Raw genomic sequence first — 24,320 nt, forward strand, 5'->3', positions numbered from 1 at the left:
TTTTTGTTCCCCTTTGGGTAAAAATGAAAAAAGAGAACTCTTTTACTTTTTTTTTTTCCTGGGTTTTTTCATTTAACAGGAAAAAAAAATTTACTGATAATTATTGGAATAAATTTAACCAGGATTTTCTCTTTATTCACTTGATTTCATGAAACTAGAACATTTCAAAACCCCCTAATTCTCAAATTAGTATTTTGGAAAGCTCAAGGAACCAAAAGCAAAAAAAAATTACCAAATTTAAAACTCATAACGTTTAATCATGAGTTTCAAATTAATTACTAAATCAAAACTACTTGACAAGTATTTAGAATTTGTACAACTTTATTAATAAAAGAAAAGAAAAAAAAATCCTTTCATCCAACTTAGAGCACGAGAGAACAAGTGCATTTATATTTACCAAAAATGGAAGTAACAAAGGTCATCATACGACGTCGGATTGAACTTTTGCTTCCGTTCGCTGTGATTATTAACCATATAGACTAAGGGCGGAAGCCCGGTGTCCACGTCGGCGTGGTCGTCCTCCGCGTGGCGGCTGGGGATTCGTTTGTTTGCTTCCCCGGACTGTTTTCTTCTTTTCTTTCTTTCTTGTTGCTCGGTGGGAGGCTGGGTGAGGCCGTCGGTCACTTCTGTCACTTCGTCAGTCTCCTGTGTACCAACTCCACCAAGCCGAAGCTTCCGTAAGTGTGGAGACAGCTGAGTGCAATTATGGAATGGTCAACCTCCTCACGTTGGTTGGAATATTGGCAATGGGTCTTCAGCTTTTGACTCTAATAATTGGAGCAGCAGATGATAAAAGTTTTCTCAGGTATCTTGGAACCTCTTCCTATAAGTCGTCAACTTTACAGGAGCTCAAAATTTGATGTTCTTTTATATTTCTGAATATCTTTGGCTCATCATTTTAAACAAAAGATTGAATCTTTGTGGCCGTTTTGCCACTTTTAGCTAGTGTTTGAACTATTCCTCAACCCCTAGTAGATTAAAGTAACTAGAAATTTGATAATTTCCCACTTGAAATCCTCGTGTGTTTGCAATGGTAGAATCTAGAAATGAGTTTAATTTCTGGGATTCTTGACTTTCAAGTTTGCTGCTGTAAATTGTAGCAATAGGAAATCGAGCCGTCTTTTTGCTGACCTTGAGGCTTGAGCTAACTGAAAATGCTTTACATTCTTTAAATTACTGGGGATTATGTATCTTGCAAACTTCTATGAAACTAAAGTTAACTGAAGATGAGGTTCAAGGATTGTTCAGCTGTAGTTGTGGGGCTGTATGCTAAACTATTGTGACTCTTACTACTAATTAAATTACTAGTATTGAAACCTCTGTTAAGTTCCAGAAGTATTGAAGTCATCTTTATGCAGCCCAAAAAATGGGAAAAAAATCCTTCCTGCCTGCCTTATGATTGCTGCGCATGATGAATGCTTGAACTAAATATGAGAATATGAAGAGCGAAGATTGAGTTTAGCAGGCATGAGCATATTCCACGGAAGGATCATGAGAAAATTGTTGATTTGTGCTATTAGTTCTGAAACTTATACTAGGTGTGGATTTAACTTCTTCCTAGAAGTATCAATATTTATTTGATTTCTAACAAAATTCAAAACATTTGAAAAAATTACCATAATTTTGTTGGATAAACCAAAATCAAAGGTATAACTTGTAGGCCTGTAGAATTTACTTGTGTTCATGCTTCATATTTGTTGTTCCAGGACATGGGATGAATCTGGCGGATCAGTTTTTAGTTTCGGTGGTGCATCCAAGTCAATCAACCTTACAGTCGTTTCTTGGTTAGCTGTTACTGTGTAGCATGAGAAACAGGTCTCAGATGGAGAGAATGTGTACTGTCAGAAACCAGAGATTGTTTTATGTGGTTGGCATTATTACCATCCTTATAATTCTTTCTCAGATTTTGGTAATTCCGTATCAAAACTACATCTCAGTTCCATCACATGCAAATATCAGCTTGATTTTTAGCAAAACCATCCTTTCAAATATTTCGCAACAGACCAATGCAGATGTTTTTAATGGTAAGGCCAATGGCAACAGTGCTTCTGGTTGGGATGAAGATGCTCTCATTGTACAAGAAGAAGAAGGATCGCATCAAGGCCACAATATTTCAACGGAGGTGGGAGGACAGACAGGTGATTACTTGGAGAAGGAGAGACAGTTACCAACTCAGTTCACATCTGGCCGGGGATCAACATCTGATAAAATTGCAAAAATGATGTACTTAAATGAACCAGAGGACAATCCTATACTAGAGGGCCTAGAAACTGGACTTGAGTTCACAGAGCACGTAAAGAAATTAAAAGATGATGTTTCTGAAAGCCTTGCCCCAGGTGAAATTGCAAATTTGACAAAAGGATCAATCAGAAGTGTAGTCAATTTTATGTCTCCAATGGCTTTGACTACTGGATTGGAGTCTGTTGCTGATGCTTCAGATACTGCAGTACCATACCCTGCTGTCAACATTTCTGTAGTACACACTGACAAGAAAGATCTTGACTTGGAATCCCACAAACAAGGTGATAGCTTACTACAAGTTGCTTCACTTTCACCAAAAGATAGCTCGGGAATGTTTGGCAAACCTTTCATAAAGAAGAATAATAGAAGGACAAAATCCATATCTGACATGACTATCTTGTTGCATCTTGGCTCTCCACCTGCAAATTTACCGGTAATTTGGATTAGAGATTATTTCAATATGAACAATGGTGGTCAGTTTTCTATTTTCTATGTTTGATCTCTCAGTTTAATTTGTTATAGAGACCAAAATGGTTTTCTGCTCGTGACAAGGAGCTTCAAAATGCAAGGCGTCAGATTGAAAATGCTCCTGTAATAAGAAATGCTCCTAGAGCTTATGCTTATCTTTTCCGCAATTATTCCATGTTTGTAAGGTGGGTAATTTACATGCTAGCCTTTCTTATACCCATTACTCCCAGAAATTGGTAATTGATATTTTTTTTTGTTGACTTCAAATTGAATTCTACATTAGTATATCATGTGCTTTAATTTTCTTCAAGACGCCTATTCTATTTGTATTGTGTTATGTGCTCTGCAACGCTTACACAGAAATTTTCAATATTCTATCTGAGTCAAAACATTGATTCAGAAACCTATATGTCCGGGCATGCCTTGGGGAGTCGAAGCTTTAGCCTTGAATACGAAATTACCAATTTAATAGTTAGATTGAAGCTATCTTATGTAGGTCTGACTCCTCCTAATGTGTGTAGCAGAAGTTATGAATTGATGGAGCGTGTGCTCAGAGTGTATATTTATAAGGAAGGGGACAAACCGGTATTTCATCAACCACATCTCAGGGGAATTTATGCTTCTGAAGGATGGTTCATGAAACTGATGGAGGGTAATAGGCAATTTGTTGTTCGGGATCCCAGAAAAGCACACTTATTTTATTTACCATTTAGTTCTCGAAGGCTGCGGAGTGTTCTGTATCAACAGAACTTCACAAGTCATAGGGATTTAGAGAATCATCTGAAGAACTACGTGCATGTTATAGCTAGTAAGTACCGCTTCTGGAACAGAACCAAAGGAGCAGATCATTTTCTAGTTGCTTGCCATGATTGGGTACGTGGTGAATTGTTTATGGCTGGTGGTAGGAATATGAATTAACCTCCATGATGTCATTGATGAATTCAATATCAAACTTGATGCTATTTTCTGGCTGTTAAATTCTCTGGCTACAAGATGATACTTGCACTTGAAATCTAGAACTCTCTAGGAGTTCAAGCTTTTGACTCCTCCAGATTTTTTGGTTCGAGCTTTTGATCCCTTTAGATGTTTTGCATGCATGCATTACCTGTCATCCTGCAACAGTTTGGTGAAAAGCTTTTAGTCCATTTAGGATGGCCATTCTTGTTGATTGTATTGTTGTAACTCAATAAATTATCATCAATGTAGTTACTTCATTTAAGCAAATTCGGCATTTTAACATTTCCCCTTAGCATATGTTTTGAACAGATGGTAAGCTTGTTCCTCAACGAAGAAAAATTTTGTGTTGTAGGGCCCAGGTTTCACAAGGAATAGTATGGGAAGCTGCATTAGAGCCCTCTGCAATTCCAACATTGCTAGAGGTTTTGAAATAGGGAAGGATGTGTCTCTGCCGGTTACCTACATTCTTTCAGCAGAGAACCCTCTAAAAGACCTTGGAGGGAACCAGCCTTCGGAGAGGCCTACTTTAGCTTTCTTTGCGGGGGGCATGCACGGTTATCTTCGTCCTATCTTGCTACAGTACTGGAATGACAGAGAGCCAGATATGAAGATATTTGGGCCAATGCCTCGTGATCCTGACGGCAAACAAAGATATAGAGAGTTCATGAAAAGCAGCAAATATTGCATTTGCGCTCGGGGCTACGAGGTGCACACCCCACGGGTTATAGAATCCATATATTATGGATGTATTCCTGTAATCATATCAGATAACTACGTGCCTCCTTTCTTTGAGATTTTGGATTGGGAATCATTTGCCGTCTTTGTATTAGAGCAAGATATCCCAAACTTGAGGAACATGCTTCTCTCGATTCCTGAAAAGAAGTATATAGAGATGCAGAATCGATTAAAGATGGTGCAACGGCATTTTCTCTGGCACAAAGTTCCTGTGAAGTATGACTTATTTTACATGATCCTTCACTCCATCTGGTACAACAGAGTTTTCCAGGTAAAATCTTGATCTTGATGAGGAAGTCCGGATTACTGAAAAAAGGTTTCAGCTGTGGAAAACATCACAGGGACCATACTGCACGAAGCTAGTGATGCAATCCGTGATTAACAAGAATTTTAAAATTAGCTGATGACATAATCTTGAAGAAAAGCACTATTGCGAAAACCATCCATGATGACATTATTATTATTATTATTATTTTCTTGTATTTTTCGTTTTGCCTCCATGGAACTCGTCATTATTGTTTTTTGTATGTTGACATTTTTGTGTTACTTTCAGCAGATAAAAATTCGTCTCACAGATTTGGCCCCTTTTCTGCCGCCCTGCCCGTGGGTACCGGACTTGGGCGTTTGAACTTGTAATTGATCTTTCAATTACTTAGTTACCCGCAATTCAATTAATTACTAACATTTATCTTGCAAAAAAGTCAGCCAACTTTATTTAATTTACCCATTTGACACTTTTCTTTTTATGATTCTGCGTGTAATAGTCATGTACTATTGGTCTTAGTTCATAAATTAAGCAGATTTCATTCTTATCTTTTCCTTTTTCTTTTTATTTTATTTTAATAGATTGTCCCCCCCCCCCCCCCCCTGCAGTCAAGACGAAAGGCATCCGCATTGCAGCGCCAAATGATTCGAAATCTAAACCCCATCTCAAATTCTAGCATAAGGCCGTTGACCCAATAAATGCCAGCAAGAGTACTTGGTGCTTGAATATTGGCTGGCTTCTGCTCATTTTTTTTTGTCTTTTTCTAGTTTTAGTGTATAAGTGGAGAATCTTGAATTCTTTCCATTCTGTCACGCAGTACAACTCAACCATCCCCGCTGACTTGTCAACCAAAATCAAAGTCCTTTTTTCGGTCGACCAAAATATTAAAGTCGCCAGATTGAAAAAAAAAAGACAACAAACTAAATTTATCTTAACAAAAACACAACCAAAGAAAAAAAGGATTTGTCTAATGAGTGTTTAATGAATTTGAATTCAATAAAAAGAGTGTCTACAGTTGAAGGGACATAGTGTGAGCGTATTAAACAGCAGTGTCTATTGATAATTAATTGCAGGATAAATATTTGATTATACAATAATTAACGAGTAGTATAATATAATGTTCAAAATCTAGTAATGGGTGTGTACTACTTTTTACAAGTCAAAACCAAAAGTTTTCTGAAAGCATGAAATAAGGGATAATTTCACAAACCTCCCTTGGTCGAGATTTCGGTCGAGGTTTCTGACACTTACATTGACACCCTTTCTATTAATTATCATTTTTTAAATCCTTGCCACTTATACCGCCAAACTTTAATGTTTAGTGGTGGCCACCCCCAAGCTGATAACAAAGGCTGGTAACTGCAACGTAATAAGTTATTTGGGTGTGACAGAGTGAGTCTGCAGTGCTTGCAGCAATATTTCAAATAAAAAAAAAAAAAAAAAAGTTGCAGCCAGAAAGTAGCTCAATAATGGCTACTTCCCGCAGGTCCCAGATGCAGCCAATTCATTAAAAATTAAAATATCAGCAATAAGCTAAACTTTCGCCATTTGAATATTCTCCTCCTGTAACTATCTTACTCAAGCAAGCAGGAAAATTGCTTAAGATCAATTAATCCAAAAGCATTAAATAAATAGAAGAAGAAGAAGAGAGCTCAAACCAAACGATTATCACAAAGTTCAACGCAAGCAGAGAAAAAATCTTTTTTCGTTTGGTCTTATAACTCTGGATGGATAAGGGCTCTCTGCTACAGAGTCTATACTACTTATCTAATAAGCAAGTACTAATAACAAGGAAATCTAAAGTGTTTTAAAGCCCAAAGTGGTGGTGGGTGGTTACGTTTTCCACTCGAATGCTGTGTACTACTTGTTGTTTCTTGTGGCTGTCTAGCTTAGTTTATTATCAAGGCACAGTATCTTTTCTTTTCTTAGCTAAACCAGCCAAAGGTCTCTCTTTCTCGAGAACCGACAGTGACGGAAAAACGGCTTCTTGGATTTTGATGCATGTTGCTTCTCCAGGCTAGTGGTACTAGTACTCGAGTTTCTGCTTGCATGGTGGTACCTCTGCTTCCTCTCTCTGCACTCGGATCACGCGCGCCGACTGAGGTACTCCTTTGAGTATAATACAATTCTTGAAGAATTCTGGGCTCCATTTTGCGGTTTAAAACCCCAATCCTTTTGTTTAATGTGTTTAATATACTTGATTTAGTCGTTTTTATTTGTTTGTTACGCCTTTAGCCTTGAGTCTTGCTGGTTAATGGTGATTCTGTGGTTGGAATTGTGATGGTAGTTGTTTTAGGGGAAGATGGTTGCCAAAAATGCGGCTCATTTTAGGTTCTTTTGATACTCAATTAAGGATCGATTAGGCCATCAAGGTTTCTCATGGTCATAATCAATAAGATCTTTTGCTGGAATAGATTTTAGATATCTAAGTTGACACCCACGGACCCATTCTGAGGTTTTGGATGTTTCAACGTCCAATAGTGCCAAGCTTTTCTTTTCTTTCATTCTTCTTCTTCTTTTTTAATGGTGTTCTTTGACTAGCTTTTGGCATCCAATAGCAATTTCAAATTTATGTTTTTCAGGCTATAATTAGTAGTTTCAGTTTCTTGATCGCCTCGGCCCATGGTATACTTTTGGCTGAATCTCTAATATGGATTACACTGTCCCTATTCGAAGGATATATCAGTTTGAGAAATGGAAATGGCTATTGATGGTAGGTTTGGTGGCTGCTACTCATTTGTTTTGTCAGTCCCTAATACTTCCTTATGGCAATGCTCTTCTATCTCTTATACCTGACGGAACTGTACATGAGAAGGTCGAGCTTATTTCTAAGCAATCAGCTGCCGGCAAGTCTATGATTCTTGATGATCCTCTTATTGATAATGGGTCAAATTTGGCCAACAAATCTCTACTCACTCGGAGCATCAAACGGGTGGGGCAAACAGATGCCATTGCTGGCAGTCGAGATGACGAAATAATTATGACCGAGGAAACTGAGAAAGAAAATCAAGTTCTTTCTGATAGCAAAGGTATTGATAATGCTGTTGATTTTGTTGAAGATGCCAATCTAGACAATGACGTGGCATATGAGATAGGGAACAAAGATGAATTGGATTCAGTGGAAAGTGGTGATCAAGCTCGTGATTTTGATTTGGAAAACAATGGTGGAATTAAGGCCAGCCTGTCACTTGAACAGGTTGTGGAGCCAAATAATCATACTTTATCAGACAAAATGCCCAGTTCGAGTATAATGATGAAAACTGCATTGACCTCCGCCAATTCATTGGTTAATGTAACATTTTCAGGAAACTTGGCATCAAATGTAAGCATTGTCAATAGTTCTAATTTTGATGCATCTTTAGGGGAAAAAGAAACGATAGCGCTTCCGTCTGAGTCTGAGGGGAGTAGTGTCCTCCTGCATACTCATGCTACTGGCTCAAGTAATAATTCTGCATTAGTAAGGAACCTGGCTAAAAAGAAGATGAAGTGTGAAATGCCTCCAAAAACGATAACACCAATCCCTGAGATGGAGCGGTTGCTAGTCCATCGCCGTGCTCGTTCCCGTGCAATGGTAGACCTTCCCATTTCAAACTCAGTGTCATTATTGTAAAGCTTTGGTTTTTGCATTATATGTATAACTCAGCTCCTCAATTTTTATTGTAGAGACCCCGATGGTCATCAGAACGTGACCGTGAAATATTGTCTGCGAAGGCACAGATTGAGAATGCTCCAGTTATAAGAAATGACCGAGAACTTTATGCTCCATTATTTCGAAATGTTTCAACTTTCAAGAAGTAAGTGCTTTTGTCGGATACTATTGAACTTGAGAACTATCACTTGTTCCATCACAGCCTGTTAAATACAGCACCTTCCTTGCGTTCTTCTTCTTTACTTCAGGGACTGATTCAATAAAGCCAGTCAACTTATAGTGTGAAATTGCAAGATTATGGTGTAATGTAATTCAGAAATAAATTAACGATGAACAGATAAAGACAACAAACACTTGGTACACCTCTAGTGTTGCTCTTTGCATACTTGCATTCCTGATACTTCCTTTCATCTGTACCCTGTACTTTATGAATCCTGAAGGTTCATACAGTGATCACCTCTATACCAATTTAAGTTACAGAAATTGTTGAATCTCTTGAGTTTGAAATTCTGATGGGTGTTGGAGTGAATATTGGATGCTAGAAAATGGAGTCAACATATATTTTACAGCTGTTAGTACATCAGTTTTATGGAGTTTTAGTCTGTCAATTTGTTAGTTTGCACGAGTAGGTTTGTCTTCAAATGGTATATGTCCTAATTCCAGCATTACTATGTGACAGGAGCTATGAGCTTATGGAACAAATACTTAAGATTCATGTCTACAAGGAAGGAACTAAACCCATTTTTCATCAACCAATCCTCAAAGGATTATATGCATCAGAAGGATGGTTTATGAAACTGATGGAGGGAAATAAGCGTTTTGTTGTGAAAGATCCACGAAGGGCACACCTTTTTTATATGCCCTTCAGTTCTAGAATGCTTGAATACACACTTTATGTGCGTAATTCACATAATCGTACAAACCTCCGCCAGTATTTGAGGGATTACTCTGAAAAAATTTCATCCAAGTACCGCTACTGGAACAGAACTGGAGGGGCAGATCATTTTCTGGTTGCTTGTCATGATTGGGTAATGCTTCCCCTCTTCATATGTTTTGGGATAATTTTGGCAAATATTTCTGCGGTTCACAAAGATAATATGCTTTTCTCCTCTTTTTCTAAATATTTAGTACAATCTAAACATGAGATATAGTACACATACCCCTACAAGAGAGACGCATGCATAAAGCGGAGAATATGCATCTCTTTGCTATTTGATGTCCTTTTTACCATTAAGAATTACTGCTTAGGGTGGGATGATACTCGTATCTTCTGTTATAATGCGCTGCTTTCTTGATGTATTCATAAACCTAGAAATCTATTTCCAGAGCATGTGTCATGATGTCATTTTTGATTGCGTAGGCTCCATATGAGACAAGGCACCACATGGAACATTGCATGAAAGCACTGTGCAATGCTGATGTTACGTTAGGTTTTAAAATAGGAAGGGATGTTTCCCTTCCAGAAACATATGTCCGTTCTGCGCGGAATCCTCTTAGAGATCTTGGAGGAAAGCCAGCATCAGAGAGGCATACTGTTGCTTTCTATGCAGGCAACATGCATGGTTATTTGCGTCCGATCTTGCTTAAACATTGGAAGGACAAAGACCCCGATATGAAGATCTTTGGTCCAATGCCTCCTGGCGTAGCCAGCAAAATGAACTACATCCAGCACATGAAAAGCAGCAAGTATTGTATCTGTCCCAGGGGCTATGAAGTCAACAGCCCAAGGGTGGTTGAAGCCATATTTTACGAGTGTGTTCCAGTGATTATATCTGATAATTTTGTACCACCATTCTTTGAAGTCCTAAACTGGAGTGCATTTTCAGTAATCCTTGCAGAAAAAGACATACCTAACTTGAAAGAAATTCTCCTATCCATACCTGAGGCAAAGTATCTTGAAATGCAATCTGGGGTGAGAAAGGTTCAGCAACATTTTCTCTGGCATGCAAAGCCTGTGAAGTATGATCTCTTCCATATGACCCTTCATTCCATTTGGTACAACAGAGTTTTCCAGATTAAACCTAGATGACCCTTTCCAATAGGCCCTTTTGAACTACGACAACTGGAAGCTCTGAAGGAAAGATAGGAGACGTCAAAATGCAGGAGCCAGTTGCTGATCATGCGATCTGCTTCTCCTGATTGCACGAATAGGTTTATGCTCTAGGTTCTCCTTAATGGTTCCTCTTTCCTTCCACCCGAGTCATTTTGAATCAAAATAGGAAATACCGAGGAACTCATTGAACTGTTTACAATTTGCTTTAAGTGACTCCTTGTATATATGAAGTTTTTGTCAATTTCTTGGTTTTGGAGATGAGTTAGCTGTTGAGGCTGTCAAATTATTATTGCAGATCGCATCGACAAGAAGGGTAACAGCTCTATTAGTCGTACGTAGCATAGCAGGTTGGTTGGAATTTCAAATGTATCCTCTTAAAAGCTCTAATGAGCGTTCGTGCCGGATTTGTTTTCATAGAACCAGAAACTTGTTGCAATTACTAGTATTTGGTAGTGGAAATGAAGTGGCCGAAAAGCCACGTAGTCGACTGTTTGGCTGAAAAGCCAGTCCAGAAAAAAAAAAAATATATATATATATATATATAAATAAATAATTGTGTTGGCTCTTTCCCTAGAACATGTAAATTTATTCAATCTTAAATCTTAATCTAATTCAAATCGTAGAGTGGACTCAACTTGTGGTAGTTTATAAACGTATGCACATGTACAAATTTATGCCCAAAAACCCAAAAAAAAAAAAAAAAAAGAGTCCCACGCCATTGCTTACGAGGAAAAAGAAAATAAAAAAAAAGGGATTCCATCTCTAATCCAAATCTTTTCGGGTATATAAAAACTCGAACCACTGGTATGGATTTTGACGTGCACATTAGGATGTGGAATAGGTTTGGCATGTTCAATGTCCCAACCTGGCCTCTCTTGCGATTAATTTAATGCCTAGATACCCAAGCACTTAACCAAAAACACATTCAGACAAGTTTTTCTGTCTTTTCCTTCTGTCATTATCGATGAGCGTGGCAGCGTTGTAGCACTTAGAGTCTGGCTTTTGATTGAATTGGTAAGCATAATAACTTGACAGAGTGCAAAAATGTAAATGGAGTTATGTATGGGAATTCATGAATTATACTACAGACAACAATTAGTATATAAATTTACCGATGCATACATTATCTCGATTGAATTTCAAGATTATAACAAGATATTGCTGCTATATATTTTCCAAAAGATTGTAGTATCAATATAGTTGTTGACTTGATCACTCAACACATGTAAATGAAGTTGTAAATTTTGTATAGGTAAGCAGATGAGAGGCTTGGTTGGGTGATACAGGTAGAAGAGATTGTAATTACAAGAAAATGGATTGAAAATCTCTCAAAAAAAAAAAAAAAGCGGACGAAAGTGTACTATCTATACTATACATAAAGGAAGATAAGAGGGTTTGATATAAATATTTTATGTCACTTCATGTATTTTAATTTTTACCCTTTTCAAAACCTATAATATATACTATATACAAAGGGAGAGAAAATAGTTTGATGTAAACATTTTATGTCACTTTATGCACTTCCATTTTTGCTCTTATAAAAGATAGTTACCTATAAGCATTTCTTAATTTACTATTTAAACGTTATTTATTTTCAATGCAACTTCTCCCAAGTAACTATCAACATAATAATCATTTTTTCAAGGGTTAATCACATTTTATCCCCTTAAACAATACCTCATTTCTCAGTTTACCCCCTAACCTTTAATTTTGTTCACTTAACCCCCTTTAGGACAAAATTGCCCTTGCATTATTTTGACTTTTCATTTACCTTGTTTTCTTTTCTTTTATTTCTTTTTCTCTTTCTTTTTTATTTAATTCTTTCTCTTTTCCACAAAAATCTTCACCTTAATGATTGAAATTAAAAAAGAGGAATTGCAGAGATCTATCTTCTCTTTAAATGATTAAAAAAATATTCAAATCACTTTCCTAAAATACAATTTTTTTAGCCTTTCAATTCTTTTAATTTTGGGTTTTCCTCTTTCCTTTCTAGTTTCTCATTTTATTCTCAAGAAAATATCATAAGATAAAATTGTTTTCCTTTCTTTTATTTCTTTTTCTTTTTCTTCTCTCTTTCATCCTTCCTAATAGAAATTCCATTTCAACGAAAATTTTTGTTTTGAGTTTGTAATTGCATATTTTTGGATGAAGGTTTAAAAGACATCAAAAACTAATTTTGATTTTTTGTATAATGCCACGTGTCACAATTTTCAATTGATGATTATTAATCAGGTCACATCATCTTAAAATATTTTCTTGGGAATAAAATGAGAAACTAGAAAGGAAAGAGGAAAACCCAAAATTAAAAGAATTGAAAGGCTAACAAAATTGTATTTTAGGAAAGTGATTTGAATATTTTTTTTAATCATTTAAGGAGAAGATAGGTCTCTGCAATTCCTCTTTTTTAATTTCAATAATTGAGGTGGAAATTTTTGTGGGAAAAAGGAAGAATTAAATAAAAAAGAAAGAGAAAAAGAAATAAAAGAAAGGAAAACAAAGTAAATGAAAAGTCAAAATAATGCAAGGGCAATTTAGTCCTAAAGGGGGTTAAGTGCGCAAAATTAAAGGTTAGGGGGTAAACTGAGAAATGGGGTATTCTTTAAGGGGATAAAATGTGATTAACCCTTTTTTCAAAACAATTTGGAAGCTATATAAAATTTTCTTTAGCAATAAAATATGTATGTAAAATTCATTTGCTATAAATATTGTGCATTTCTTTATTGCACACACATCGATGTGCGTTTATCAGCCACTGGCATATGATAAGTTCATTATGCAGCAGCACGGATTACTTTGCTAAGGGCAATTTTAAAAATGTGAGGATCACCAACAGATTCTGAGGTCCAATCAATACTCATAGCCAAAATTCATTTCCAAGAAAATTTTCCCCTGACTTCTGCGGTGCTCTGAATTCGCACCAGTAGTATCTAGTTCGCGTAAGAGAGAGTGGCCAAGCGCATCATCAATGATCATCACCCTTGATTCTGCAGTTTATGCTACAAAGCAGAGGAAAGTCACCACAACACCACCCAGAAAAGAAAAGGGTAGCTGGTTGGTGTGAGAATGGCGCACTCGCTGGTGCATCCACCATCAATGATCAATTGGGAGATCATCAAAGATCTTACCAGTACCACTAGAATTAATTCTCACACTTGCAAAAATCCAATCTCATGCGGAGCCTTCCCTTGCGTTTGTCCACTCACTCACTCTCCAACCCGACAAACAGCCCCCAACAAGGAACAATCCACGTGTCCTTACCTTCCTTCAATCCCTTTCTTTCATATTCCTTCTGCAAAGTGCAAAGCAAAATCTCATTTGAGTCGTTGACTGCTTTAAATGGATTCCACCTCCCATTCTCTGCTAACTGCATGACCACGCAAATCAGTTAATCGCCACGTGTGCGCCTATTCATATCTCATGATGTCTCCGATTAACCTGCCACGGAAACAACTTTTGGGGCACAATTTCTGAGATAGCTCTCCTTTTCACAGTCAAATTTAATACTCCTCCGTCCCACTTTGATAGTCCTGTATTCCTTTTTCATCTGTCCCAAATTACAGTCCACTTTCCAATTGAAAAATGTAGTTGTATTTTAATTTTCCTAAAATACCCTTATTCAATGTAAGTAGTTGTTACTATAAACCTATCACATTTAATGTGAGTTGATTTTTTTTTTTACCATCAATTCAAGTTCCCATAAAGTTGTACCATATTTAATGTGAGGGTATTTTAGGAAAATAGCAATTTAAATATATTTTTCTAACAAAATTAACTACTTTTTCTTAAACTGTGTGAAAAAAGAAACAAGACTATCAAAGTGGGACGGAGGAAGTAGTATAGTTTTCTTTTGCTTATATGCAGACCCACAGAGAGAGAGAAATTTAGGAAAAAGAAAAAGAGCACGAACAACGGAATTTTAGTACTTCATTTCGAGCTAAATTGAGTCAATTCTAGGAGGGCTTTTCCGAAGATTGAAACTTTGTTGAAGCATTCATTTGATTAAGGGTCCGTTTGGTTGGATTGAAAATATTTTCCCTAGTACATAGCTCCAAATGAATGCTTATTGAATTGAAATTACAAAATGACAAGTTGTCAAATCATATTTGTTGTCAAACTAAATGAAAAAGAAAAAGATGGCGGTGATATATAATACATACAAGAAAAAAATGATAGCTAAAAAGGGAATATGGATTAAAGAATATTACGATATTATACCAATTGTATTAAAAGAAATTTTGAGATACGAAAAATATAATCAGATTTGTCTAAAGACATGGATGTGGTCTCTAGTGTTGCTTTTGATTGCTCTATGTTGGTATTCTTGGTAGGTTACATTATTGTAGTAACAACAAGGTTGAATAGTGACATTGGTCAATTCAAACATTAAATTTAGGCAAAAAAAAAAAAAATGAGGCTAAATATTAGGTTGAATGCATACTTTAATTGTCACAGTTGATTTGCATGGGAAGCTTTAGGGCGGCAATAGTAGACTGTCAAAATTGTAAGAATATGGGAATTAAGGTGAAATAGTTTTTATTGAATTCGTTAAGGTGGTGGTCATGTCGTTTACAACAGTTGCAATGTGAAAGAATTTATTAGTTTGTTTTTTCTCCTTCTAAGTAACAATGGGGTATTTTAGGATTTTTGAGGAAAAAGTTAGCATATTGGGTCTATATTGTTATTGAAATACTAATCATAGGGGAGGTAAGTGTAATTTTTTAAACTAGAAGGGAGCTTCCTGCAATAGTTAGAAATCTCAGGGAAGGTTTTTGAAATTATCCCATCATTTAATTCTGGTAAGTGATTGAGCAACAGTCAACACCTTTATGAATGGGGCCCCATGGGCTAAGGGCCTGCGACTGTTTTCAAGATAAATAATGCAGGGAGGTTCTATAGAACTCCAATTTTTGCCAATCAAGGTGGGCCAAAATGTCCGCTGCATATGAACTCTCAAGGATGGATGTTCATTATGAAAATACAGTATGGCCACGGTAGGTATATTAACGCAAAATGGGCCAAAAAATCGGGTACATGACAATTGTGATATAGATGATTGCTTCACCATGATTTTATTTCGAAGGGTCGAAATAACATTAAATGGACCCCTGTCAATCTAAATTTGTCAAAGCCCATTAATTGATTAATCTACTACAGTCCAAATGACATTGATTAAGTAGGCCTAGTAATTGGTCCCAGCCCATAAACTTAAGACACTTCAGCATGTACCAGAAAAAAAAAAAAAAATAGGGAAGATGAAGAAAGCAATGTGGGCCATCTGAAAATGAAACTCTGAGGCAAACCCAATTGAATCACTGGAAACTGTGAACTGCTATGTGGGCCATCTGACAATGAAACTCTGATGCAAACCCAATTGAATCACTGGAAACTGTGAACTGCTATAAAATTAGCCTTGGTTTAGGCGATGATGATGACCATTTTGCAATACAGTGACAAGAAAAGGTTACATTCACCATGAGGATTCTATCCTAAATAAGCACCCAGAATAAAACTTAATCACAATTGTACAAGTGATTAACATATATGGTACATGAAAGGTGTGGTTCAATTCGGATAAGATGGTACTAATTTAGCTTAGCTACTCACTTAGCTTAATACTTAGACACCCTACCATCTAATTCATTGCTTTTAATCAGTGTCGTTTTCTTATTTTTACTTATCTGTTTGCTGATATAGGCAGACAAGGAAGGATGTCATGACCAAGATACCTGATGGCTCAAGCAATTTGCTCATCGGAAAACTCTTAAAAGATCATTAATCGGTTCAGGATAATGGATTTCACTTTTATAGTCAGATGCTCAACGTATGAGGCTGGAATGTTGGGAGTAAGGGTGGACAAAATTATCCGCTAATCCGAAAACCCGTCATATTCGATCCGATCCGATCCGAAAATTAGGATATCCAATTTTTATTATTTGATCGGATCAAAAGAGGATCGGATACCCGCTAAGATGTGGGGCGGGTTAGGGTCACATAATTAAAATCCCGCGGGTACCCGATCCGCCCCGCATTTATATATTTTTTATTTTTATTTTTATACACACACTATAAAATAATAATTTAGAACTAAATAAGTAATTTTATTGAACAAATTGCATTACAAATATGAGAGACTATAGTTTATTTACAAGATTCATTTGTAGAGGTCATGATCTTATATTTTATAGAAAGAAGTTTTAATTAATGTGGAACATATATATATTAAAAATTATGCTACTTATTTCAAACTTTTATTGATTTTGAATTCTTTTAATTTTTTTGCCTTTATCTTATATTCTCTTCACATGCTTGTTTCTTGGTGGGAAACCTTTTTTAGAAAAAAAAAATTATTAAATCTTAGATGAATGTGTAAAATATAAAATTAAATTGGTATAAATTATTTTTTTAAAAAAAATTAAATGATAAATAGGGTGGGGCGGATACCCGCTGACCTGACCCTATCTCAGCGGGTACCCTATAATCAGGTACCCGTTGATATGCGGGACGGGTAAGGGTCAGAAAATGGCTGACCCGCACGGTGCGGGTCGAATCAGCCAAATGGTGAATGGGGGCGGGTATCCGACCCGCGCTCACCCCTAGTTGGGAGAACCATTTTGAGGAAAAATTACTGCCCATCTCATTTGCCACGAGCACTGTAATATGCTTCAAGTTATACATATTTGCTTATTTTTACTAATAATAATAAATTTGAAGCCACTTAATTACAACAAATGTTGGAGTTTTGGCGAACGAGTTGGAAAAGAGTCACAGACTGGAGTACGAAGCAAAATAGTCATCTAGGACTAAAGGATGAATCAAACTACTCGATATTTGAATTGAACTCGGTTTGATAAGAGCTCGTTCGAGTTCGAGTTTAGTTCCCTAACTAATCAAGTGAAATTTGAATAGATTTTTATGTTCGATGACATTCAAAATCAATAGAAAGCTCATATAAATTTGGTTCGATAATAAATAACCAAGACGCGTGTGAATAAAATTTCGAATTCATTAAAATAATCAAAAAAGTTTGAACACTGAAACGTTCAACTTGATTAGGCTGGTTTACATCCTACGGTCATCATCGCGGCAAATTGAAATTGACAAGGCACATGAGAGACTTTGAAATCTTGTACCAGAATTAAATGGTATGCAATAGTAAATGTGGAATCAACAGGCAACCTTGCCTCAGCTGATGCAAGTACACATATTGTATTGGCCTTAATTTTGCTTGACGATTCATAACAACCACGTCGACGGAGTTTCGGACATGTGCATTTGCATCAATGAGCGTTCAAAGTGCAGGGCTTCAGTCTTTAACGTTCGGGCCCTCAACAATTACTGTTCCACAGCTTCATTATTAACACGAATCAGCAAGAGGCCCGGAGAGCCATGATAAGAACGATTGTGACAGCAACAAAAGAGAAGGGGAAAGGCATTAAGATGTAAACTTGAACTTGAAAGAACGGAAAAAGAGTGAAGGTGGGCATTGCAGCGGTCTGAGCTGCTGCTGTTTTTGCCATTTCAATGAAATAAATTAAATTTAAATCTCGGTAGGCAGTACATTTCGATGGGGTGTTTCGTGTTCCACCTTAATTTCTAAGCCAGCAAGAGCCTAATAATGAATTCTTGCTTCAGAGAACTAAATTCAGAACAGTTGGAATACATGACCCTTTTTACATGCTGATGCAATAAAATCATACTACTATCAGAGTATTTGATCACCAATCCTTCAGTTCAGTGCCATGCCCGTTACATATCAAGTGTAGCATTAGCAAGAAACCTCGGCTTTTAATGGTTTTGCAACCCATTAATACTCGTCTATAAAAGACAGAAGGTACGCAGTCGTATTCCGGCCAGCTTTTCTAGATTCAGAAGATAGATCATGTCATACTCGTTCGTGAATCTGCACGTGTAAACCCACATTCATAATCATTTCCTGCTTCGATGATATGTCTTCAACTCGACATGGATCCGATCCCCTCCTTTCTTTTTTTTTTCCCCCCATGATTGAGTTTTTATCTTTTGAATAAGAAGGTTTATTGACGCCAGCACAACTCCAGCTTCAGATCAGCAAATGTTGTACCCGGGATGTACACAAGACATTTCACACACTCCCTTTTCTTTTTATTATTATTATACAAATTCAGCCAACACATTAATTGCAGCCACCTCAAGTTGCATTGCACCTGGGATGTACAGGAGACCCTTTTACTGCCGAACTGCTTATCTTAAATTCGTCAACAAATCAAGAAGGTGTACAAGAAACCTGAAATTTCCTTCCTTTAGATTGTAAAATAATATACTCAAACGAACCCAAAAAAAAAAAAACAAAAAACAAAAGGATTAATGGATTAAAAGGTCATGTGATTACCAGAAGGTTGAATGATTTACAGTTTTGGGCAATCGTTTTATTCAATGATATCTACGATCTGGATTAGACATTTTCAGGCTTGCAAGGATACGTAAGTAAGTTACTGGTGTCTAGGAAATTTTCCAAATTCGTCCAAGAATTTCAGGCAGAAAGGAAATCCAAATGGGAAGTTAACCGACTGATATTTCCATTTGTGTGCAAAAATACACATGAATGAAACGTCCCCGATCATCATTTATTGCCTTTCTGATTATCTTGCCAAACAAATTACCGTGCTTCCTATATACATCGTATCAAAGCATTCAGGCAAAACCCAGTTTTTTTTTTTTTTTCTTTCTTTCCGTGGTAACTTTCTATTTAACTCTTCAAACCAATCAAAAAATGAAGAGACAAACCCCAACAAGAAGGGGATCAATCGGACAGGTACGGTTAGTTTTTTGGTAAAATTAATACGACTATTGTATTAATTTTTTTTTTTTAAAAAAAAAAGTAGGCACATGTTTATAGAGGTGATTGTATTCATTTAGCCAGTGTAAAAATAAAAAATAAAAAATAAAAAGTAAATTCACGTGCACAACAAAATTGTATTAATAATACAACAAATGTATGTGAGTGTATTGAAACTTCAACTGTGCTTGCCTCAAACTCCAACACGAACTATCGAGTTATTGTCATACATGGTCACTAGGGGTGAAATCGAGCCTAGTCGAGAGCTCGAGTAGTAACCTACTCGAGCTCGAACTCGACAACATCCACCAGGGATCGAGCTCGAGCAATGAAGATCGGGATTGACTCGAGACAAGCACGAGTAAGATCGTACTCGACTCGATCGAGCTCGAATGCATATCGAGCTCGAACTCGAGTCGAGTACTCGAACTTGACATGTATCCGATCGAGCTCGAGCACAGCACTGTGCTCGAGTACTCGAGCTCAATGATCTTGTAATTTGTCAGCCTGTTTGTTCGCCCCCTTTCATGAAAGAAACAACTCAATGCAAGTCCAAAAATAGGCCTCCTGAATCCCACCAGCAGTCCTTCGAAAGGCATGCAATTATCGAAAGGCATGCAATTTCTGATCAAAGCAACAACAACAACAATAGCAAATGCTTGCTGTTGTTTCTGATCAAAGCAACAACAACAGCAAGCAGAACAAGAACAAACTCTCGGGCAGAATCAAAACAAGAACAGCAACAACAACAACATCAGCTTCCTGTAAGGTCCAGTATAGCAATGGAGAGGGAATGGGATACGCAAATGGAATATATTGAATCGCAGGCTGCAGCCCCCAATTTTTTTGGTTAGGGTTTGGAGATTAAAAATTAATATTAGACTTATAAAATTTAACCTCATAATACACATATTTACTACACAAATGCATAATAAGTACCTCAATTTGTCAAATGCAGCTGTTGAAATTGGTGGGCTGCTCACGCTGCTACTGCTACGGTGCGACCTACCGCTACGGAGAAGGAAGAAGGAAGAGTAGCTTCAAGCCTTCAACTGCGGAAGTGTTTAAAACTTCAGCTGTCTCGACTGCCTTATGAGTTGTGACAGTTGAGATTTGAGAAGATGAGCCAAGTCTGTTTGGATTGTAAATTATTTGGGATATTTTTACTGTAACACTTTTTGTGATGTGATGTATGTGAGATAAAAAGATATTGGGAAGATAAAAATGTGTATTGGTAATTGTAAAGATGATGTAAGCAAATAAAATTGGGGAAATATGAAGCAATCCAAACAAACCCGACTGAGATTGGGATTTGAGAGTGAAGGCTGAACTCTGAAGAGTGAACTGAAGACTGAAGAGGAACGAAGAAGGCGAATGAAGGACAGAGTTTGCAATGCATTTCATCGTTTTTAGTTTACAAGCCAAAATTACTTATTCACGCTTCATTATTATTACAACATAACTGGTTAAGGCCGTAAATATTCTAACTAACAAACCTAAAAGAGTAAATTGATATATAAAATATACAAATAGGCCACCAAGCTCGAGCTACTCCACGAGCTAAAATTTCTTGCCATTAATTACTCGAACTCGACTCGTTTTACTGTAGCAAGTAGCTTGAGATTGACTCGAGCTCGAATTTGCTCGAGCTCGATTCGAGTAGCTAACCAAACTACTCGCGAACTCGATTCAAGCTACTCGATTTCTCTGCACCCCTGATGGTCACTGAAATGCCTCGTTCTCTCGAGTTATTGTCATGGTAGTAGGTTCAGAGGTAGGGGACTAGATATCCAATGCCTTTGCACCAGACAAATACATATCTGGGTCACAATTCACAAACACAATGGTACTACCTAAGTGAACATGTGGTCAATCGCCCATCAGCACACCGTCAGCTATAATTCCAGCTTCGTACTCTCTGATTTGCCACATATCGATTGCCCATCGTACGACTGCGACTACAACTCCCACTGCCTCGAACCATAACCACTCAAACATGCATATGTGGTATACGGGCAAATATTTGGGCTACTTAGGCAAGTGCGTAGTTTTCACATCAATATTAGAATTAGATCATACAATATAGCGGTCCCGAGTGCCTGGTATTTTTCTCCATACTCAAAGCTAAGAGTACCCTCCTCAGAGTCTTATCATTCGAGTTACCATTCCAACATTGACGGGGTTTGTGAGTGAAAACTATTATTAAGAAGATTTGTTCCTCATCTTGGTTATGAGTTCCGGTAAATAATGTACATTATCAAATATTTCATTTTTTGTAAATATATTTTTTAATTATTTTTTATCTCACATGCATCAAATCGTTATAGCATATTTTTTCTACAGAAACTCTAGAAAATAGCAATCCAAATGGGTTTAGTCAATTTTTTTTTTTTTTGGAGTGAGGAGTTTGCCTTTTGTTGCTTTTTTTTTTTTGTATCGCAATGTGGAATTTATTGCATTGCTTTTCGAAATATCTGTGGACTACCGCCATTTAAGTTAGTAAGTTTCAGTGGGAAGATAAAAGAAACGAGTCAATAACCAAATGCTCGTTTTTCCTCCCCGTTCATCTCACCGCCAGTATAGCATAGGTATGCGCTGTTCGAGGCTAATAGGTCAAATTCATTAGAAGCGTCTTTCAATCCGAAAAATTACGCTAACTGTTTTATGCCACAATCACATCGTACTTGTGAAAAAGTAGTAGTAAACTCGTAATTTCGTACTTAATCGGAGAAGCAAATACTACTAGATTGAACATTGGAACTTGCATCCCGTTTTTCAACTCTACTAGAGTTCTAAGCAAAACGTCATAATGTAGATCGAAACCTTAAAATTCCTGTATAAAATTACTGGTCGCATGTGCCTCTGACGACCTCATTCCAAGTGTTATGGGTCCGATGTAAGAGCTGATGCTAAAGACGAGAATACTCTTCATGTTATTTCTAGTTGTCTTTTATGCACAACCTAACCTGCCCCTTTTTTTTTTGTTGTTGTTTACTATTTTGGGCTGCAATGAACGTGCGATGTGCATCTAAATCCTCCCAAATTTCCGTCTGCTGCCACAAGAACGATATCAAGAATTAGTTATCGCTTAGACTAAAAACAAAGATATATATATATATATATATTATATAGTCACCAAACATAATTGAAAGAAAACGAGGAAGAACAAGATTTGAAAGCTGATTCCAGCTTCTCTACTTGTAGGGAGCTATTCAATTTCCAGTTTTCACTCACATGACCCCTATTAGCACCATTTGGTAATGTAAGATGTTAACCAGAGACGAAACTACACATTTGATTCTCGAGCGTTTCTAAGCTAATCTGCTAAATGTAATACTCAATCATTTTTTTTAAATTTTATATACATTAAAATAAAGAGTAAATCTTATATACACTGTCAGTATATACACTATCACGATTGGATGAATTACACGTGAGTAAAATTTAAATTTCAAATTTAAATTTTATACATGTGTCAAATATCTAACGGTGATAGTGTATAAACTGACAGTGTATACAAGATTAATTCTAAAATAAATTACGTAACATTTTCCTCAAAGTTCTTTTAAAAGGGCTCGAGTCACTTCTTGAGAGACACATGAATTAGCATATATTTTTATCTAGTTGCCCTTTCCGCATGATCGACCATATTGTTTCGTTCTCTTTTTACGTCATATTTGATCGACCATCTAATACGTCATATTTTTATTACCACCAAAAATACATTTGATGCTTATTAGCCCAAGTGCAAATAAGAAGTAGTACTGTAGTTAGTTTATTTAATTGATTTAATTTCCTCATGAAAGCCCCAAAGTGATTCAACAATGGGTGGGTGAAGAGAATGGAGCAGAGAGATTAAATAGAACCATTTTGGGTCCTCCAACATATGGGCACTTGTCGATGGTTTGCAAAGTGTGGACCGAAGAAGTAATTAATTTAATCAGCTACGGGAAGAGACACAAAGACAACTCACGTTAAAGGAGCTAGTACAACAGCTGCTTCTACTTCCACCACCTTGTTCTCTCTCAAGTTTCCTTGGTTCAAATTGATTGGCACATTGAGTCCAGGCCACTAAAATTTGTGTCAATGTCAATTCTTCCCTCATCATCACTACGTTCGAATATCTATGGGACGTGCCTTCATTTAAGCTGCCTATAGTTCCGCTATAATAGTACTACTACTATTTATTGACATACCACCTAATTTCGTGCTAGTACTTTGTGCCTGAGGAGGGTATTTCCAGGTCGGCAGAGCTGGGGTCCCGCCCTATGTCTCTTAGGCTCCGACCACCTCGGCCGTTCGCCATCGCGTTAGGACTTCGGCTTAATTACAGCCTCGGCTAAGGTTTTCCTTTACTTAGCCGAAGTCAATTATGGTGACCAGACAACCGGAGTTGTGAAACATGACCTCTGACACCTCTGATACCTCTGACATTTCTGGCAAAGCTGCTCTGACACGCGCCGACTGACACAGCTGTCCCGGCGCACCTTTCTGCAGAGTCCATTGAGTCACTTTGATACGCTGACTCTGCCAGATCTCTAGGGACCTGTGCAAGCAGTCCCTCTCTCCTGTCCATCCTCTATAAATACTCAAGACTTCTACTGAGAGGGGGACGGCCAAATTTCTGGTAACATTAGCCATATTGCTCTCCAGCATATTGCTCTTTAAAATACCGAACTAACTTAAGCTTCGGAGTTACACCGGGGACTTTAGTCCCTCTTACAATTTGAGCAGGTGACCTCGTCTGAGTCAACCACCTAGGATCAGAGGTCTTCTCCAGCTCGGGTGATCCACTCCAGCAGGACAAAAACGACCTCTTCAATTGGCGCCGTCTGTGGGAAGCGCGAGAATACCAAAATATGAAGCCTACGCGTTCTAAGAGCAGGAGGGCTCTCACCATTGGTGCTGAGCAAAGCAATGCAGCCCAACCGGAAGATATTTCAGAAGGGCAGGAGCCCCCAAGGACTCAGCCCGCAAACGAAGAGGCCATAACGCGTATGGCCGAGTTTGTAACCGAGAATCCCAACATCTTTGAGGAGTTGGGGAGATATTTAAAGAGGCAAGGCAAGCAGAAGGCTGAGTCCTCCAAAAGAAAATCAGATGGGTCTCCCGAAGGTTCATCTGACGAAGAATCTGA

General features: G+C 37.3%; 2 protein-coding genes and 1 pseudogene across 3 annotated transcripts; 2 read left to right on the top strand and 1 right to left on the bottom strand.

Moving 5' to 3' along the window:
* Positions 1-411: 411 nt before the first annotated feature.
* Positions 412-5,085, top strand: LOC113695914 (probable glycosyltransferase At3g07620). 2 transcript variants are annotated; one of them, XM_072054927.1, is made up of 5 exons: positions 412-805; positions 1,707-2,674; positions 2,764-2,894; positions 3,231-3,582; positions 4,019-5,085. In XM_072054927.1, exons 2-5 carry the CDS (start codon positions 1,805-1,807, stop codon positions 4,682-4,684), a joined length of 2,019 nt encoding a protein of 672 aa, XP_071911028.1. In that variant the 5' UTR covers positions 412-805; positions 1,707-1,804; the 3' UTR covers positions 4,685-5,085. The 2 variants fall into 2 exon arrangements, with proteins under 2 accessions (XP_071911028.1, XP_027070917.1); XM_027215116.2 differs by having other exon boundaries at positions 3,234-3,582.
* A 2,231-nt stretch (positions 5,086-7,316) lies between these two features.
* On the top strand, positions 7,317-10,028 carry LOC113696299 (uncharacterized). The gene is made up of 5 exons (XM_027215734.1): positions 7,317-8,237; positions 8,330-8,460; positions 8,995-9,343; positions 9,676-9,865; positions 9,913-10,028. The coding sequence occupies exons 1-5, from the start codon at positions 7,317-7,319 to the stop codon at positions 10,026-10,028; spliced, it is 1,707 nt and encodes a 568-aa protein (XP_027071535.1).
* On the bottom strand, positions 9,430-10,728 carry LOC140009444 (uncharacterized; annotated as a pseudogene).
* Positions 10,729-24,320: the final 13,592 nt, after the last annotated feature.

This window comes from Coffea arabica, chromosome 6e (genome assembly GCF_036785885.1).
Source record: "Coffea arabica cultivar ET-39 chromosome 6e, Coffea Arabica ET-39 HiFi, whole genome shotgun sequence".
In the NCBI taxonomy this organism is placed as follows: Eukaryota; Viridiplantae; Streptophyta; class Magnoliopsida; order Gentianales; family Rubiaceae; genus Coffea; species Coffea arabica.

Bases quoted from the DNA above. Each gene is read 5' to 3' on its own strand.
- LOC113696299 (XM_027215734.1), top strand. From the start codon at position 7,317: ATGGATTACACTGTCCCTATTCGAAGGATATATCAGTTTGAGAAATGG. The intron at 8,461-8,994 runs GTAAGTGCTTTT...ACTATGTGACAG, and splicing joins AATGTTTCAACTTTCAAGAA to GAGCTATGAGCTTATGGAAC. The intron at 9,866-9,912 runs GCAACATGCATG...AAACATTGGAAG, and splicing joins TACTGTTGCTTTCTATGCAG to GACAAAGACCCCGATATGAA.
- LOC113695914 (XM_072054927.1), top strand. From the start codon at position 1,805: ATGAGAAACAGGTCTCAGATGGAGAGAATGTGTACTGTCAGAAACCAG. The intron at 2,895-3,230 runs GTGGGTAATTTA...TAATGTGTGTAG, and splicing joins AATTATTCCATGTTTGTAAG to CAGAAGTTATGAATTGATGG. The intron at 3,583-4,018 runs GTACGTGGTGAA...TTTGTGTTGTAG, and splicing joins TAGTTGCTTGCCATGATTGG to GGCCCAGGTTTCACAAGGAA.